The sequence below is a fragment of the Bidens hawaiensis genome, unplaced genomic scaffold, assembly GCF_021521415.1.
Source record: "Bidens hawaiensis isolate Kalapana, Puna unplaced genomic scaffold, B.hawaiensis_p1.1 tig00018664_1, whole genome shotgun sequence".
Taxonomy (NCBI): Eukaryota; Viridiplantae; Streptophyta; class Magnoliopsida; order Asterales; family Asteraceae; genus Bidens; species Bidens hawaiensis.
In genome coordinates, this window is record NW_027492827.1 from 28,617 (window position 1) to 45,783 (window position 17,167).

The 17,167-nt window shown below is 33.8% G+C and overlaps 1 protein-coding gene across 1 annotated transcript; it reads left to right on the forward strand.

Moving 5' to 3' along the window:
• Nucleotides 1-4,740: 4,740 nt before the first annotated feature.
• On the forward strand, nucleotides 4,741-6,617 carry LOC143556639 (peroxidase 24-like). Its single transcript, XM_077045914.1, has 4 exons — nucleotides 4,741-5,074; nucleotides 5,310-5,501; nucleotides 5,827-5,992; nucleotides 6,097-6,617. The coding sequence occupies exons 1-4, from the start codon at nucleotides 4,832-4,834 to the stop codon at nucleotides 6,504-6,506; spliced, it is 1,011 nt and encodes a 336-aa protein (XP_076902029.1). The 5' UTR covers nucleotides 4,741-4,831; the 3' UTR covers nucleotides 6,507-6,617.
• Nucleotides 6,618-17,167: the final 10,550 nt, after the last annotated feature.

Here is a 17,167-nt window from a genome sequence, read left to right on the forward strand (position 1 = left end):
AAGGAGAAACCTAAGGGTTTTCCTGGCCGAGATCTCCATAGATCTAAATATCTAGGGTTCTCGGGATGTTTAACCGAAAACCTGTGGTCAAACACAGAACTTTTGAGTCCATTTTAAGTATCAAGGGTTCTCGGTTGACCAGTTGACCAAGAACTAATACTGAGTGACCGAGAACTCATGTTCTCGGTGAATTTGGACTTTGTTAGACAGAGAACTTAACTCAAGGACTGAAAACCAAGCTTTTTGATAGAAAACATAATTTATGGACCGAAAACATATTAATTTATATTAAAATTGACATTAATTTACATTTAATGACTAATATTATCTAAATTTGAATTCTTGGTCCCTGTACTTCAGCCAAATTGTCATTAATCTTTATAATATTGAGTAGCTGTACAGTTAAGTGAATACAAGATTCGTTTGTCGCAGTAATGGCTGATCAAGCACCATTGAAGTTTGTAGATACTGACAATATTGTCGGATGCCTCTATGATCCACCCCTTGTACACAAAGAATTCAAGTCCATGATAGTGGGGCTCAACACATGCAGGATTTCTCACGCTATACGAGAAACCCCTGTCATTTGTAAGCAGATGGTGATAGAGTTTTGGAACAATGCTTCTATTAGTCAGAGGGGTGGAGCTGTAACCATGGATTCAAAGATTCGGAAGAAGCCTGTTTTCATTTCAGAGGCTATTATTCGTGAAGTTCTATTGTTTGGTGATCAACCCGACTATCCATTTGAATACCCCACTGATGTCGTTGCTGAAGTCGCATTAAGAATGGGATATGAATAATCTTACCCTCCAGCTATCAAGAAACTTTTCCATCCTTACTAGAGGTTCTTAATTCACACGTTTTTCACGTGTGTCTTAGGACGAAAGGGGGGCTCAGACGAGATCACCCACATTCAGATGTCGGCTGTGGTTGCTCTGATCATGGACTGGAACTATAATTACTCCAAGTTTGTGTTCGATGAGATGATGAGCAATCTCAAGGGGAAGAATAAAGAAATGTTCATGAATTACCTGAGGTTTCTGCAGATGATATTTGACTCACACTACCCTGACCTTGTCAAATCTATAGAAACGCTCGATTTAAAATCTATGGGTCCCAATACATTTGGGTTGATAAAACAATCACGAAAGGGGGCGAAAGTAGTATACAAAGGACTTCACAAACTTGTCAAGTTTGGAAGGTTTGCTGAAACTGAGGCTGCTCCTGCCAGTGCTAGTGCCTCGATTGCTGATGAGCATGTGACACCTGCTCAGAGGTTCACTGCTCAGAGGTTCACTACATTTGGGTTGATGAAGCAATCACGAAAGGGGGCGAAAGTAGTATACAAAGGACTTCACAAACTTGTCAAGTTTGGAAGATTTGCTGAAACTGAGGCTGCTCCTGCCAGTGCTAGTGCCTCGATTGCTGATGAGCATGTGACACCTGCTCAGAGGTTCACTGCTTCATATGAAACTATTTCTGATGATGATGAGCCACATAGTTCTGCATCACAACACATGGAGACTGAACACCAAGAAGAACAGACTGTGCTAACTGCTGATCAGTTTAATGACTTCGAGATGTTTAAAGAACAACTCTAGTCGAGTGCATTGAAACCTCCTCAATCAGTCATTGAGACACAAGATGAAGATTTTCTTGAAGAACCAACCACCGATCTCATTCCAAGAAAGCGAAGAAAGAAAGATCCGAGACCGGGTGTGCTGGTTACTGAAGATATACCAACAAGCCAACAACGAAAACGTGAGCCTGAATGTACTGAGACTCATGTTGATATAATAAGTCCATCTACTGCTGAACCTCAAACTCAAGACCAGATTTTTATGATATCGCTCATGAGTTCGAGTTTGAGGCTGATATTCAGTATACTGACGAGCCATCGGTATCGTCTAACCTGATTGGTCAATCAATTCCCAGTGCTGTGGATAAGATTGCTCACATTCTTTCAATGCAAGATAAATTTCTGCAAGATAAGGGCAAGAGGATCACTTTTGATGCTGAATCTGTTGATGTACAATCCTTACAACGACGAGTCTTTGAACTTGAACAAGACTCGGTTGTGAAGGATGTACGAATTCAAGAGCTCGAAGCAAGCAATTCTGACAAAGATTTGAAGATCAATGAACTTGAAGTTAACATGGGTGGTCTCACCGCTATGTACTTTGATCTACAGCAAAAGCTTATTCAGAAGTTTGGAGATGAATTTAAAAGCGGTGAGGACGTTGCGGCAAAGACTCCTGCTGACAATCAAGGTGGTAGTTCCAGTACGTGTCCTGCTTCAAACATTGACGCTTTTGAGACACTGGAACAATTCCTTGCTACCCCTCTAAAGACAACCGAGCAAAGTGAAAGACTTCAAAAGAAGATTATGATTATGAAGAATTCGAACCAAAACGTGGAGTCTTCTAATCACCCTGATAAGTTTATTCTTCAACTTCAAAAGGGTTTCTTTGACAAATTCAATGATCGATCAGGCGTCGTGTCTTGGGGTTTTGATGTTGATAAAGTCATGTGGTGGGTCAAAAGAAGGTATGGAAATACCGAATATTACAGAAAATGAAAGATTTTGGTTCATGGACGAAGGTTGATCTTAGTGACTTAATCAATACTCCTTTCCACAACCCCAACAACGAAAAAAGAGCTATAGATTTCTGGAATTTTTTAAGAAGTCAAGTGGATCGAGGGTTCCCAGATATGACTACTGCATAATCATTTTTGAAGAAAGCAAAAGGGGTAAGAGATCCGAAGACGGGAAAGACGATAGTCAATGTAATGTGGCTAGCAACAAAGAAAGCAAGTCATATTCCATTATCTACTAGAATTCCAGATGGTGGGTTGGATGAGATGAATTTCTGGACGTATGACGGTGAGACAACAACAGTCATCGTTCGTCTATGGAAAGGTCAGTTTAGATTTGTTGACCACGTGATTTACTAAAGTTTGGCGAGAAAGATATTAAAACTCATAGCAACTTTCAAATCATGGCTGAGCCGTTGTTCAAGCCAGCTGCTAAAGAGTATACAAGGACGGTGGGATCGATTATCGGAACATGTTTCTGGGCTGGTGCATACCGGGAAGCAGACGCGAATATTCTTGAGCACGATTGAAGATGAAGATATAAACCAAGAGGGAGATTGTTGGGCTTGTCTTAGTATGGTTTGTACTTACTTTTGGGATTTTATTGTGAACTGAGATCTCTTGGATCCCGGTGGGTTTTTGGGTTGTGTTGGGCTTGAGTGTATTGCCTATATAAACTATGTATCTAGGTTTATGTTATGTTGGCCGTTCATAGCAAAGTGAACATGATATTGGTGTAACTATTGTGCTTAAGCACCAGACGTAATATACGTGTGTTTTGAAGCATTTTGCTTGTGTTCTTCGTGTGTTTGATTGCTTAACATTGAATCATCTCTTGTTATTTTGCGCATAACAACGAGATCGTTTGGTATCTCATTGAAAGACCCGTTTAAAGGACTTACTCATGTCGATTTATGTTCTTGGATGCTCGAGAATATCGGTCGTATTCCTCTCCGTTAGTTTCATGATCGGTTAATTCGGGGCGTTTACCGTGCGATCGACTCAACGATACTGTTACTTTGTCGGTCTGCCCTTGCATGAATTGCATTTGTTGTGCCATATGTTTTTTTTCGACCTCCAAATATTCAACCAATTTCTTCAATTCTGTGGTACTTCTGATCTCCATAATTCATGTATTTGATGTGATTAAAGAGTCGTAAGGTCAAAATGAGCCAAAACTCTGATACCAGATGTTGTAGGTAAACTGCAAATCTAGGATCTTTAGTAGGATTGCAAACTGAATATGATACAGTCTCACCACACAAACAACTTGTAGGGCGAATCCGAGACCGAATCCGGATACAGATCACCGTCCGAACCTGCCACGGTAAGAACTAGCAATGGAAATTTTTACACATGTAAACCAAATTCAAGGATAATTTATCCCCCCATTACTTCCATTGACTGGTCCATTACATACAGGAAAAACGATAACCACTAAAACAGTTTTGCACGTAGTATGACGAATGAAATAAGCATAAATAAAATACTATAATAATAACTAAAAGATAGCATGTATCAAATGGTGGGGCCTTGTGATCCAATTATAAAGTAAGGTTGCATGCATGGTATTTGGTTGTTAAGGCTTAACATCTACATCAGTCTTGCTAACATAAAGGCTTAGTGTCGTCGGATGAACATCCTCAACAACCAGGCTCGTTTGCAACCCAAGATCCTAACTTTTTATGTCCAAGTCACATGTTTATCATTCAAAAGATTTAATCTATGGTTGAAAAACCATAAACCCGTGTAAAAGGATGGATCTATGAGTGAAACCCTAATTTATGTGACGACCGTTTAATGGTGTGAAATCAAATAAGGGTGGTATAACTATGGCATAGCATATGACACTTTAAAAAAATATATGAATAGATCAATCAAAAGATAAATCCTACTGAATAAGTATAATATTAAACTGAATATGGTTCTTAATCTGGTTGATTTCTTCAACCATTCACATTTCAATGTTTAATAAACAATTGATATACGAACTCCATGATTTGAAAACCATGTTTTCCGAAAACACGCATTCATATATTTATTAACAAGTGTGTCTTGAACATATTATTATTATTATTATTCCCATCAGTCTTCATACCTATTGTAGCTACATATATTTTAATCGATACCTGCTGTGGCTAATTACAATAGTTGACATTTGCATGCCTATATAAAGGTTAGAATACTATATCATAAAACACACAAAACATCGAGTGAAAAAACCAAGATAACCAACATGAGGAAAAACATCATTGTACTTTTGGTTACTTATATTTTGGTGGTTGGGTGCATGGGTGGTGCTCATGGTCAAGGCCATGGTGCTGGTGGTGATTTGAAGATGAAATATTATGAGAAACTCTGTCCTCGTTCGGTTTCGGTTGAAAAGACAGTGAGGGATATTGTATGGAACAAGGTTTCTGCTGATGCTACCATGGCTGCCAAGCTTCTAAGGCTTCATTACCATGACTGTTTTGTTAGGGTAAGTGATTCATTGAGTTTTTTAATGTGTTTTTTGAGAGTATTTTGGACTTCTAGTGTTTACCGCTCAGTCCCCAAGGGGACAACCTGGTGGTAAAGTCTCTAACCAAGCGGTTGTAGGTGGTATGGTGATTTTAAGAGTAGGGAGTGTGTGTTGGTTGATAAAAACAAGTGTTTACAACTTTAGTTTAGGTTGAATGGTTGCATAATATTAGCACTAATCTTTAAACTTGTAGGGATGTGATGCATCAATTCTACTAGATTCTACTCAAAACATGACGACTGAAAAGACAGCTGGACCAAACAGATCTATTTTTGGATACGAGGTTATTGATGAAATAAAGACGAAGTTGGAAGCCACTTGTCCCGAAACTGTTTCTTGTGCAGACATTGTTGCCTTGGCTGCTAGAGATGCCGTTTCCTTCCAAGTAAGTTGGTTCATATAAAAGTGTTTTAATGTATACATAGTTACTCTTTTATTGATGTCTTATGGAGTTTATTATCAAGTAGCAGTTATAGTTTTTAGTATTTATCATTAAATTTTATTTTTTAGTCACAATTATATGAATATTAGGATTGGTGTGACATTTTATCATAAGCATAAGTTTAGATTTATTATTATCCTTTTTTATTGTAACCTCTACATACAAACAATATGACATTATGTTATTCAATATACAAATAATGTTATTGACCAATATAGTTTTTCAATTGCTAAGAAACTCATACATTCATCCTCAACGGAAATTACAGTTTAAAAGGGACATGTGGCCGGTTTTTACGGGAAGGAAAGACGGAAGAGTCTCACTGGCCTCAGAAGTTGGAGGGAATTTACCATCTGCAGGAGCTAATTTCACAACCCTCCAAGCCCAATTCAAATCCAAAGGCCTTAACCTTAACGACCTTGTAACACTTTCAGGTATACATATATTCACGTGCCTATGCATGCATATATACATGCTTCTATATATTTCTTTTCTTCACTATTTTTGTTAACAACTGATGTTTTGCATGATGAAATAGGGGCACACACAATTGGGATCTCACATTGCACCCTTGTCGCCCGAAGACTCTACAACTTTACGGGAATCGGAGATGCTGATCCTTCTCTCGACCAGACTTATGCACAAACACTGAGGAACTTATGCCCAAACCCTATCAATCCAGCCACCACTCTTGAAATGGATCCCAACAGCTCTCTCTCATTCGATTCGAATTACTATCGCGCTCTAAACCAACATAAAGGTTTATTTGTATCCGATGCAGCATTACTCACAAACCGTCAATCAGCTTTTATGGCAAAAATATTAGAAAATCAAAAGGTTTTCTTTGCGCAGTTTGCCTTGTCCATGGTGAGAATGGGGGCCGTTAAAGATGCAACCGGTGGTCCAGGAGAAGTTAGGAAAAATTGTCGAGTCGTTAATGGTCAATGACAGAGACGAGTTAATTCCTTGATGTTGTGTGGCATGTCCCATATAGGACGATGATATTATTATGTGCATCAACTTGTAAAAGTTATAAATCAATAAATTGAAGTGTTTAATTTAAGACTAGACGGGTGCCCACGCGATGCAGCGGGTGTTTGAATCTGTCATTGATTTGGTTAAAATCTTGAAATCGTTTAAATCGGTCATTGGTTTGACTTCTTTTTTTTTATTTTTTACTTTCGGTTTGTTGGTCGGTTTCAAAAATCAAAAGTTTCAAAACGTAGTGAACGGTTGGTTAACGGTTTATATCGGTAACCGGTCATATGAAACCAGAAAAGACAATAAATTAACCTAATTACAATATGATTCCTTTTATAATCTTAGTTGTTATTATTTCACGTCTTAGATCTTCCATTAATATTTACCATTTATGTGGCTAAAGTTATCATTTTTTATTTATGATCATTTCAAGTATCATATTATGTTGGTTTTTAGTTAAAATTGATGGTACATTTAAATTATTAATTATATTAAACTAAATTTATTATTAAAGTTTAAACTGTGAAACCAAACTGGAACCAGGCCGTAAGTAACGATTCGGTTTCAACTTTCAATGGTTGAGTTTGGTTTTGGACGACAAAAAATCAGTATTAACGGTTAGATTCACAAGTTTAACTTACAAACCATCAAAACGGCACTGAACACCCCTACGTAACATACTAATTTATTTAAAATGAAAAAAATTATAACAATATCATATCCAAATTAAAGAGAATAGAATGCTCGTTTTTATGGTGTAATTTTTTTATAAAAATATTAACGTTTGAAAAGGCTATAGTCGTTTAAAAATCATGGGTGGGAAGTTAGTTTACAACTTAAATTAAAAACATAATATGATTAAAGATGGATGACCAAACTTGTAAGTTGAATGAATTGGTGTTTAAAAGACAACTTTACCCTTACTAACACCTCATGCTTTAAGTGTTGTAAATTACTTAAAAATGGGTGTCTTAATTTACCCTTGTTTCATGTATTATATATAATATAGATATGCAACTAGAATTTTACGTCTCATATTGGTTTAACCCAATAAGGCCCAATAATAAAAAGGCTAATGGACATGGGCCAACCCAACCTACAATAGTCAAACCAATGGTAGATTTAATGTAAAAAATAATAGCTTTGTGAGAAACATAAGAATAAATAATGGTTATTGGGTCTAAGATCTAGCGGTTAAGATTATAATTTCTAAAAACTTTATAGTGTCCAATTTACATGGTATAGTGTTAGATTTTAACAGTGTGCTTTATTTTAAAATCTTCTCACACTTTTTACAAAACAATTGTTTTTTAAATGAACTCTCTTCTATATGGAGGTGTTTTCACCTTTATAAAAAGACGGGCTAACATTTCATTTTCCACCACACTATTTTCCTGAAATTTACTCTAGGAATCTTGGTGTTGGTTGAGTGGTATAGTTTTTCAAAGAAATTTATACACTTTGAAGTTATAAATTTATAAAATTGGTCGACCAAATAATTGTTGGATATTGTGGACCGGTTTAGTTAAGTCAACGCGATCGATCAAGTTACGACCCGTAAGAGTTACACCTTGGGTAACGAGCATAAAATCTGCTTAAGTAGTTAACCTGTATTGACGAATAAATAACGGGATTATTATTTATATTAAGTATTAATAATAAAATCTTAAAGTTTATTTATTAGATAATAATAAACATGGAGCGGGCTTTTTAAACGAGAGTTGAATCGAGTTGAACCTGAGACCCGATTAATATTCATTATCACAACTAGAAAATTATTCATTAACCAAGGTAAAATTAAATATTGTCATTTAGATTTATATTTAATGTGGTTGGTTTCGTCTCATACTCGTATTGTTTGTAACCGGATCCTGTAAGGTTTCATAAAGTGATGATTACTTGGTTTTAATATTCCGCTGCGTAATTTTTTATTAATATGATTAATAACTATGAAACCTTATAATTAAAACCGGGTTTAACAGTTAAACCGTTGACTGATCACCATTGGAACCTAACACTAATAGCATTAGATAAGAATCGAGCATTGATCCAAGGACATGGCATGTTACTAATACTAAATCTTCGTTATCATTTATCCAAATCAAAATAGAGTTTTTGAATGTTTTGAAACAATACCAAGTAAAAAATGTGAGTGAATTAAACGGCTAGAGATAATCAAAAGGACGGTATTCACTTGGAATTTAAATCTATTTATATAATTATAATAGCGATTATGTGATTTCAACCCTCACAACAAATGTAGGCTAGAATCTAATGCTCACTTTTATCGGTTAGCACGTCATTTATTTGCATTTGTTTCGGATAGGAATAGTACGAGGCATGATTTAGTATGGGGATTCATGACTCAGGAACTCTTCATCGCCTTTGCTTCTTCTTTCTTTACTGTCTCCCATTTTTGTTTTTCTTTACCAAAAACATGTGTCCTTTCATATCCAAACAATCCTTAGAAGTAGCAATGAAATCAATAGAATACTTAAATCGTTTATAAATTATGGAGATGGTTTTCCATGTACCGTGTACGGTTATCTTTAGAGGAACCAAGTGCCATGACATTGTATAGCCCCCTATAACTCTATACGATAATTGTGTCTTTTCTGTACGTGTAAGTTCTCTAACATTGTTTGGATAATAAAACAAGATTTGTTGTACTTAAACATTAAAGGGAGGATCAAATAGAAAGTCTTTTTAGTGGTGAGAATTGTAAGAACCTATGAGAAGAGAATAAATGAAAAATAATAATTAAATAAAAAAGGGCATTATGTTTATGTTGCAGAATTTAAACTCTATGGTTTCCTGGGTCAAGTCTTAGCCGAAAATGGGTAGAGAGACGGGTTAAGGATGGTATGGTGCCTTAATAGGGTGTTAAGGTCTAAAGATGTAAAGAAATGATGATAAAGGTACTATATGCATCAGCTCATTTAATTACAATGTATCATTCAATTAGAATTTATGAATTCGATTACATTGACCCATTGAATTACAATGTATCATTCAATTACAATTCATGAATTCGATTACATTGACCCATTCAATTACAATGTATCATTCAATTACAATTCATTAATTCGATTACATTGGCCCATTCAATTACAATGTATCATTTAAGTACAATTCATGAATTTGATTACATTGACCCATTCAATTACAATGTATCATTCAGTTATAATTCATAAATTCGATTACTTGTGCATAATTCGATTACATGTGCACAATTAGATTACAAGTGCATAATTTGATTACATGTACATAACTCGATTACAAGACATGAACTTGATTACAAAGTATCATTCGATTACAATTCATAAATTTGATTACATGGGTCTAGTTCGATTACAATGACTCATTCAATTACAATGAACCATTCAATTACAGTGAATCATTCAATTATAATGGACTCATTGGAATACAATATGATCATTAGAATACAATATGACCATTAGAATACAAATGTATTCTAACACAAATGTATTCTAATACCATTCGAATACAAGGTATTCAAATACAATGCTATTAGAATAGACCAGACTTAACCATTTCTGGTGCAACCTAAAGAAAGAGTATAGGATTAGGAAATTGATACGTGTAATTGATGAACAGTTAGCCGCGCTCAATTGAAGAAAGGAGTCTCTATTAACTCAGAAGGAAACCGGAGACATGTGAGTTTGTAGCCCCATTTCCTTGTTATGTTTCGGGGCTGTGTGTATACTCAATGTGAACGTTAATACACTTACCTTAAATGGTAATTGTATGCTATGATGAATTATGTGATAGTATGTATGAATGTTATGAATGAATGCTTGTCGGTGCGTGAACGATCTTAAGATATTGCACGTATCGTCATGGAGTATGATTGTCAGATGAATGATGTGAAGAACGCCTAGAGTGTTTGTATGCTACGATGTAATTATCATATATGTGAGGTATGTGTAAGCAGGTACATGAATGGTATATGAGATCTACGTCCGGCATAGCAAGTTAGGATGGCAAATCCCTCCAAACTACTATGGGACCTAGAATCGATATGTGATAGCGTAAATAAGGACTGTGAACCTTATTAGCATTCCTTATACGGATATTATATAATTGAGCATGTGTTCCTTCTTTGGAGTACCTTCTATGGATCAGGTATAGAGTTCCTTCTATGGATATAGTATAGTGGTCCTTTTATGGAAAGTAAATAGGGTCCCTTCTATGGATAACGTTAAGGATCCTTCTATGGATAATATATAGGGATCTTTTTATGGATAGTTTAGATAGACCCTTTTATGGGTGATTCAAGTTGTTACTTCTATGAGTGATAGAAATTGTTCTTCTAATATATATTATGCAATGGTCCTCTTACGAATAATTATCAAGTGTCGGGAATGAAGTTTGGTTAAGTATGAATATGTATCTTCGGATACGTATACGTGAATGTATGAGAATGTATTGTATGTTGCCTGATTAACTAGAACTCACTCAGCGTAGCTGACTTTTAGTATGCACGCAGGTAAATATGTTTATTGAGCTGCATGAGGATGGCACATGGCATGAATTGAACGGCTGACATCTGAAGATGGAAGAAATGATGTTTTAAATATGACGGTGTATGTTATGTTTTAAACAAAAGATCGAATGTTTTGTATCGAATGATTGAAGTTAATGTTTCCTCGAATGTTTTAATTAACTCTGATTTGTAGAACTGTGTTTATGAGTAAATCCGACGTTAAAGTAGGGCTACTGGGACCGAGGCCTTACAATAACACAGAGATTTCAACTTTAACGAGTAAACGAGTTTGGACATGTTATAACATTATAGGTGTGACATTCGTCAAAATCGATTTAGTAGTTGTACTAGTTTTATGACCCGTTTGTAATCAGATCATTCTATTTAATAAAAGCGTTGAATTATCAATTACGTTTTTTTTTCGGTTTTACCTTTATTGTTTTATTTACGCATGAGTCGTATATATATATATTTATAATCGTTTAAAGTATACAATATGTACAATTTAACCCCTACCTTTACTTTTACAAGATATGTCAACCAAAACTAAAAGTAAGGACTTGTTTGCAAAAATATATTCAAACTCATCTCCCATCCCTTTTTCCCTCCCGTCACCGACAACACCCCCCCTTTTCCAGTTTTGAGTTCTTTTGACCCAAAAAATCCGGGATTTGATTTCTGCGTAACCAACACGACATCATAATCAAGGAAACATTGATCATTGACAGCCATGACGTCCAAATCAAATCAATATTAACATATACTAGAATCGTGTCTCGTTTTCCCTTAAAACCCTATATATACTCGTCCTTAACGCAATTAAACGAACCTGCACCATCCTTGCTGCATCTCGAACCATAACCCTCTATCAATTTCACCTCTAAGGTACTCCAGTATCGTTTTTGAAATCAAAATACAAGCCGAAACCCTAGTTCTTGTTCTCCTTCAATTCTTCATCATATTAGGTAATCTTTATATGGGTTGGGTTCAGATTTGGGCGTTTGATAAAACCCCTCTGTCAATTTTAATCGACAGAGGGTATATAATCTTCAATTGGGATCGTTATGATTTAGGGTTTAAATAGAATTGGGGGAAATCATAACTACAATATACATATATTCATTCTTGTGTTCTAACCAGATTAGTCACCAGCCCAGTTGGCTGGTGCATGTCTGTTAAAGCTTTGAACCGGCCTGGGCCGGTTTTTGTTGATTTTTTTTTAATTAATTGTTTTAAACCATTTTTATCTATTATATACTTTTCTATCTTAAAACTAATATTGTTTACACTTGTTTAACAACCCGAACACCGTTAAAACTCTTAAAAGAAACTCTCATTAAACATTTTCGGATATATATATTTATATATATATATATATAATCAATTATAAATCTTTTTTTACAATAATAATAATAATAATAATAATAATAATAATAATGGTGACTTTTAAGAATATTTAAACTAATAAAATTTTCTTATACATAAAATTTATGTGAACACTTAACAATTCCCAAATCTATTATAAACCTATTTTTTGTTTTATATTTATGTTTAGTTCGTTCTTTTCGCTTTAGATATTTATGTTGTTTATGCCTTATAACTATTATAAATTATCGTGACTTCTTGCGAAACCATCTAGTTGCGTTAATTGTTATCATCTCCTTGTTACCGTATTTCCCTATTTCAAGTGAGTTCTTCATAACCCCATTTTAACGATTTTAATATTTTTGGGGTGTAGCATGTCACAAGTTTTACCTCGTTAGTTATGTACTTTTTTACAAACTGATTCACAATTTGCGTACATGTTAATATTATTCTTGCATATTGTTTATGATTATACGTGAACTTGCTTGCAACTTGTTTACTATTCTTATGGTGGAAGTTACACAAACACATACACATAGTGGGAGGGTCCGACGGGATGTACCTACGCCGTCTAATGTTACGACTTCGGTTGTTCGTAAGGTTGTTCTCATTTCCCCTATTACTACGGCCTCGGCTAAAGGAACGGGAGGACGACATTAATTGATTTCATTTATTTTACGCTTGGATATTTATTGCATTACGAAAGTTGAATCGCGCCTTTTATATATATATGTATACGCAAAAACTTATGAAAACTCACCAACTTAATTATTGACAAATATATTATTTTCAACGTGCTACAGGTTGAATCGATGGCATGCTAAGGATGAAGATCATTAGTATACCTTAGGTTATTTGAATAAAGAATTTATTTATTGTTTTGATGAAGTGTTTCTTTTTATTTTTAATTTGGAATAATTGTGTACTTGTTACGTTATGAAATGAAATAAATATAATTATTGCCGCTTTAATAGTGTTACGAGCTATGAGTGATCTGGAAGTTACACCCGGGCGTATTCCGCTTAAAGCCGGGGTGTTACAATAGGACTTATCTTAGGGATAAAGTTTCTTAATTTTTGGCAAAAATAGTCCATATACTTTTACAAATGCACTTTTTAGTTGTTTTAAGCGATGTTGAGGTTTTTAAGAGTTGTTTGGCGAATTTGAAAGTTATGAGAGTATAAACTAAGTTAAACCAAGTTAAATACAAATAAATACAAGTTTTTAATAATACACCCGAATTACATTTCCGAGTCGGGTAAACGAATATAAATACAAATACAAATAATTCGAAATGTTACAAATTTAGAACTAATAAAAAATTATTTTTAATTTTTGTCAAAAAATATTTTGTAATTCTTTGCTTTTAACTTTTTAATAAATTGATATTGTTCGAAAAAAATTGTCTATGTAGTGCATATATGCAATAGTTTGTATTGCATACATACAATAGTGTCTTATTACATATAATAAAACACAATTGAATTATATACAATACACACTATTGAATATATGCGAATGCAACACTATTGCTTTTATGCAATACACAGTATTACATATACGTAATACAACACTATTACACATATACAATACGAACAATTTCATATATGTTATTCAACCATATTACACATATGCAATAAAAAAGTCGATATATATATATATGGTTGGTATCCTTTTAGAACTCCAAAAAAGTTTAAACTTTTAGGAACTCATAGCAATCAAACAGTTTTTTAATATTTTTTTTCATACATGAGATTTGTTTGAGACTAGTTTTACCGTATTTTATAAATTAATTTTGGATTACATTTATAAATCACAAGTTTACATGTGTGTGAAATTTATGTAATAACAAATTTACATATATGTAAAAGAAAATTTAGATATGTTGTAATAACTAATTTTCATAATTATAATTGTAAATATAGATATAAAAGTAATAAAACTATACTCAAATGACATTAACATACAAAAATTTGTATATAAAACATTAGTTATTAAGAATTACTTCAAATTATTAAATAATTTAAGAGTTTTGTAATGATATTACAATATATAATAGACATAAGAAAGAGAAAATAGAAATGTTAAAAATTTAAGGGTTTTAAAACTCTTGTTGCATATGTTACAACCCATCAAAACTTAAATACTTAAAACTAATTAAATGTACGGGACATGAAGAGGTCTTAAGGTGATTAAGACGAAGATTCAAATTTCAAAATTCCACAACGGATGTTTATGTCCGCTTCTTCTCAAATCCTAATTGCCGCCTCTCTCAAATTCAAAATTACACTTTGTTCCATATTCTCTGTAAACCCTAACTTTACGATGGTGAAGACAAAGCATCATAGCGGCGACTCAGGTGGTGTTAAACTGTAAAGATGGCTATAGATGTGAATCGACAGTGGAACAGTTAAACAGAGGTAGTGAGATGGTTTATTGTAACAAATCGATGTCTACAAGCCATTTTTCTGTTGACCTGTAAGTTTTCCGGTCAACTCGATTTTCAGTTGATGGTTCTCGTGGTGAAGGAGAGGTTTCCGTTTGAGCTTGATTCGTTCCGTTTATCTATTATCCGGATTTGAAAATTTGAACAAATTTTTATGATTTTAATGTTTGTTTGTTTTAGGGATCTTAAACCCCATAATCTTTTGATGGATTGAAAGTCTGGTTGTAAATCCTTGATTTCATTTGATGCGTCATTGTCTGGTTGTCAAATCTCAAAGGTTAGATTAAAAATTTTGGTTAATGTTTTACTCTTGCAGTTTAATTGAAAAACCTAATCCTAATTGATTTCGTTTTGTTGTGTATGTTATTCGATTCTATCCAGATTAAGGGTGGGGTGTACATTAATCTTTCAAAACCGATGCATTGATGTTGGTAAAGGAATTCTACTTTGTGAATATTTCAACAGAGGTTAACAAACTACTATCAAAGTTCTGGATATATATAAAAGAGTCGGTTAGCAGTTAACTGAACGAGTAAATACATATAATGGTAACAATATTAATTAGATAATCAACCGTAAAGGAATGATTTATAGGATTTAGGATATGGATATGCTTGTTTTTTGTATTAACGGTTAATGTATACAGTATGAATGAATAAACTCCTTTTGTAGTATTCTTCCCAACGAAATGTGATGGAGGCGGTATGCCTTAAATAAGTAGTTTTGATGTAGCATATATTAATTGATTATTAAATCTTGAAGCACTTTAGTTTATGACGCAAAAAATTTAGTTGTCGCAGAAGGGTCCTTGAACAATGGTGTGATGTGACAATGATTAAAGCGGAATAAAATTGAGAATCTTACAATTGTTCTTAATGTTTAAAATTTGTATCTTAAGCTCTTAGCATGTCATATTTATATGTTTTCAAACTTGAAAGATGTTTTGTTCGTCGACGGTGGCGACCCGTGGAACTCACAGCCTGAGGCTGTACTCAAAGCAATGGTGAAGCTTTAAGGTGTTCATAGGGTCTTGAAACCTCATGGGACTTTAATCTCAATTGCGTTTAGTAAAGTAGTATACACATTAACTTAAAAATTATTTTGTTTGTTACTAGAGATTACTAAAACAGTTTTGTTTGTAAATTAGTTCATATGAAGCAGTTAGTTATGTAAAATAATTCATTGTTTTTTATCGTATCAACATAAAAAAACATGTTATTTAGTGTGTAAACTAGTCCATATTGGAACTGCTTCCAGGTCCAAACTATGTGGCAAATTTGACTGCATATCTAATGCAACTTTGCGGCAATGTAGCTACATTTATGGACTTTTTTTGTTGTTGTTTCTACTTGAAAAAAATTGCAATTCAATGTGTAAATCCGAACAAGAACATCTATAAAAGCATATAGTGTAACACACCAACACAAAAATAAAACATAAGAAATAACCTAATGTGTCTATGTATAAAAAGTCAAAATTAAATTTATATAAAACAACAAAAAAAACTATGTAATGTAAGTACATAATTAAACAAACGTCGTATCTAAAACAACCCACACCTAATATGCACATTATATTTAAGTTACGTATGTGTTCAAGCAACACAATGTTGACAGGCTAAGTTTGTGAGTAATATGGAAAAACAAGACATGTTTGGCTGAACAAATCTAGATGTTTTTAGTCAATTAAGCATTTTTTCTAGTGTAACTAAATAAAAGATCGTGAAAACACAGAAATGTCTAGGAGTGGTGCGCTTAACTATTGTTAACTAATTGTTGTGTCTTGCAAAATGAAATCAGAAGACAAATGAATAACAACATAAGCTGATGTTTGTGTCTTGTCGAACGAAATCAGAAAATGAGTATTTGAACCGGATTCTTATTCTCAAACAAGAATAACACAAAGCTGATACAAACAAATTGATATTAATGAACTGGTGTATTGTCCATCATAATAGTGAAAGACCTTGAACATTGACGAAAATGCCATTGAAGAGATGGTAGAGTTTAAATGAATAAACTGAATTTGTGTTCCTGAATGATCATGACCTTATAAGCGATTGACCAAATGGTGAAAAATTGTAACTGACAGTGCATGATTATAGACCTTATGAGCCGTATATAGCCACGAGTCCGTTAAGTCCACTTTAAGCATTAAGTTTGCAACTTTATGATTTATCTAGACCCATATAATCTAGGGCTAAGTCTTATGACCAACCGTTTATAAAAACGTAATCTTTAAGATAAAGAACATACCTTTAATCTTTTGTTAGGCTACGGTTAGCTTCGGTTATGAACAATAATCTTGTAT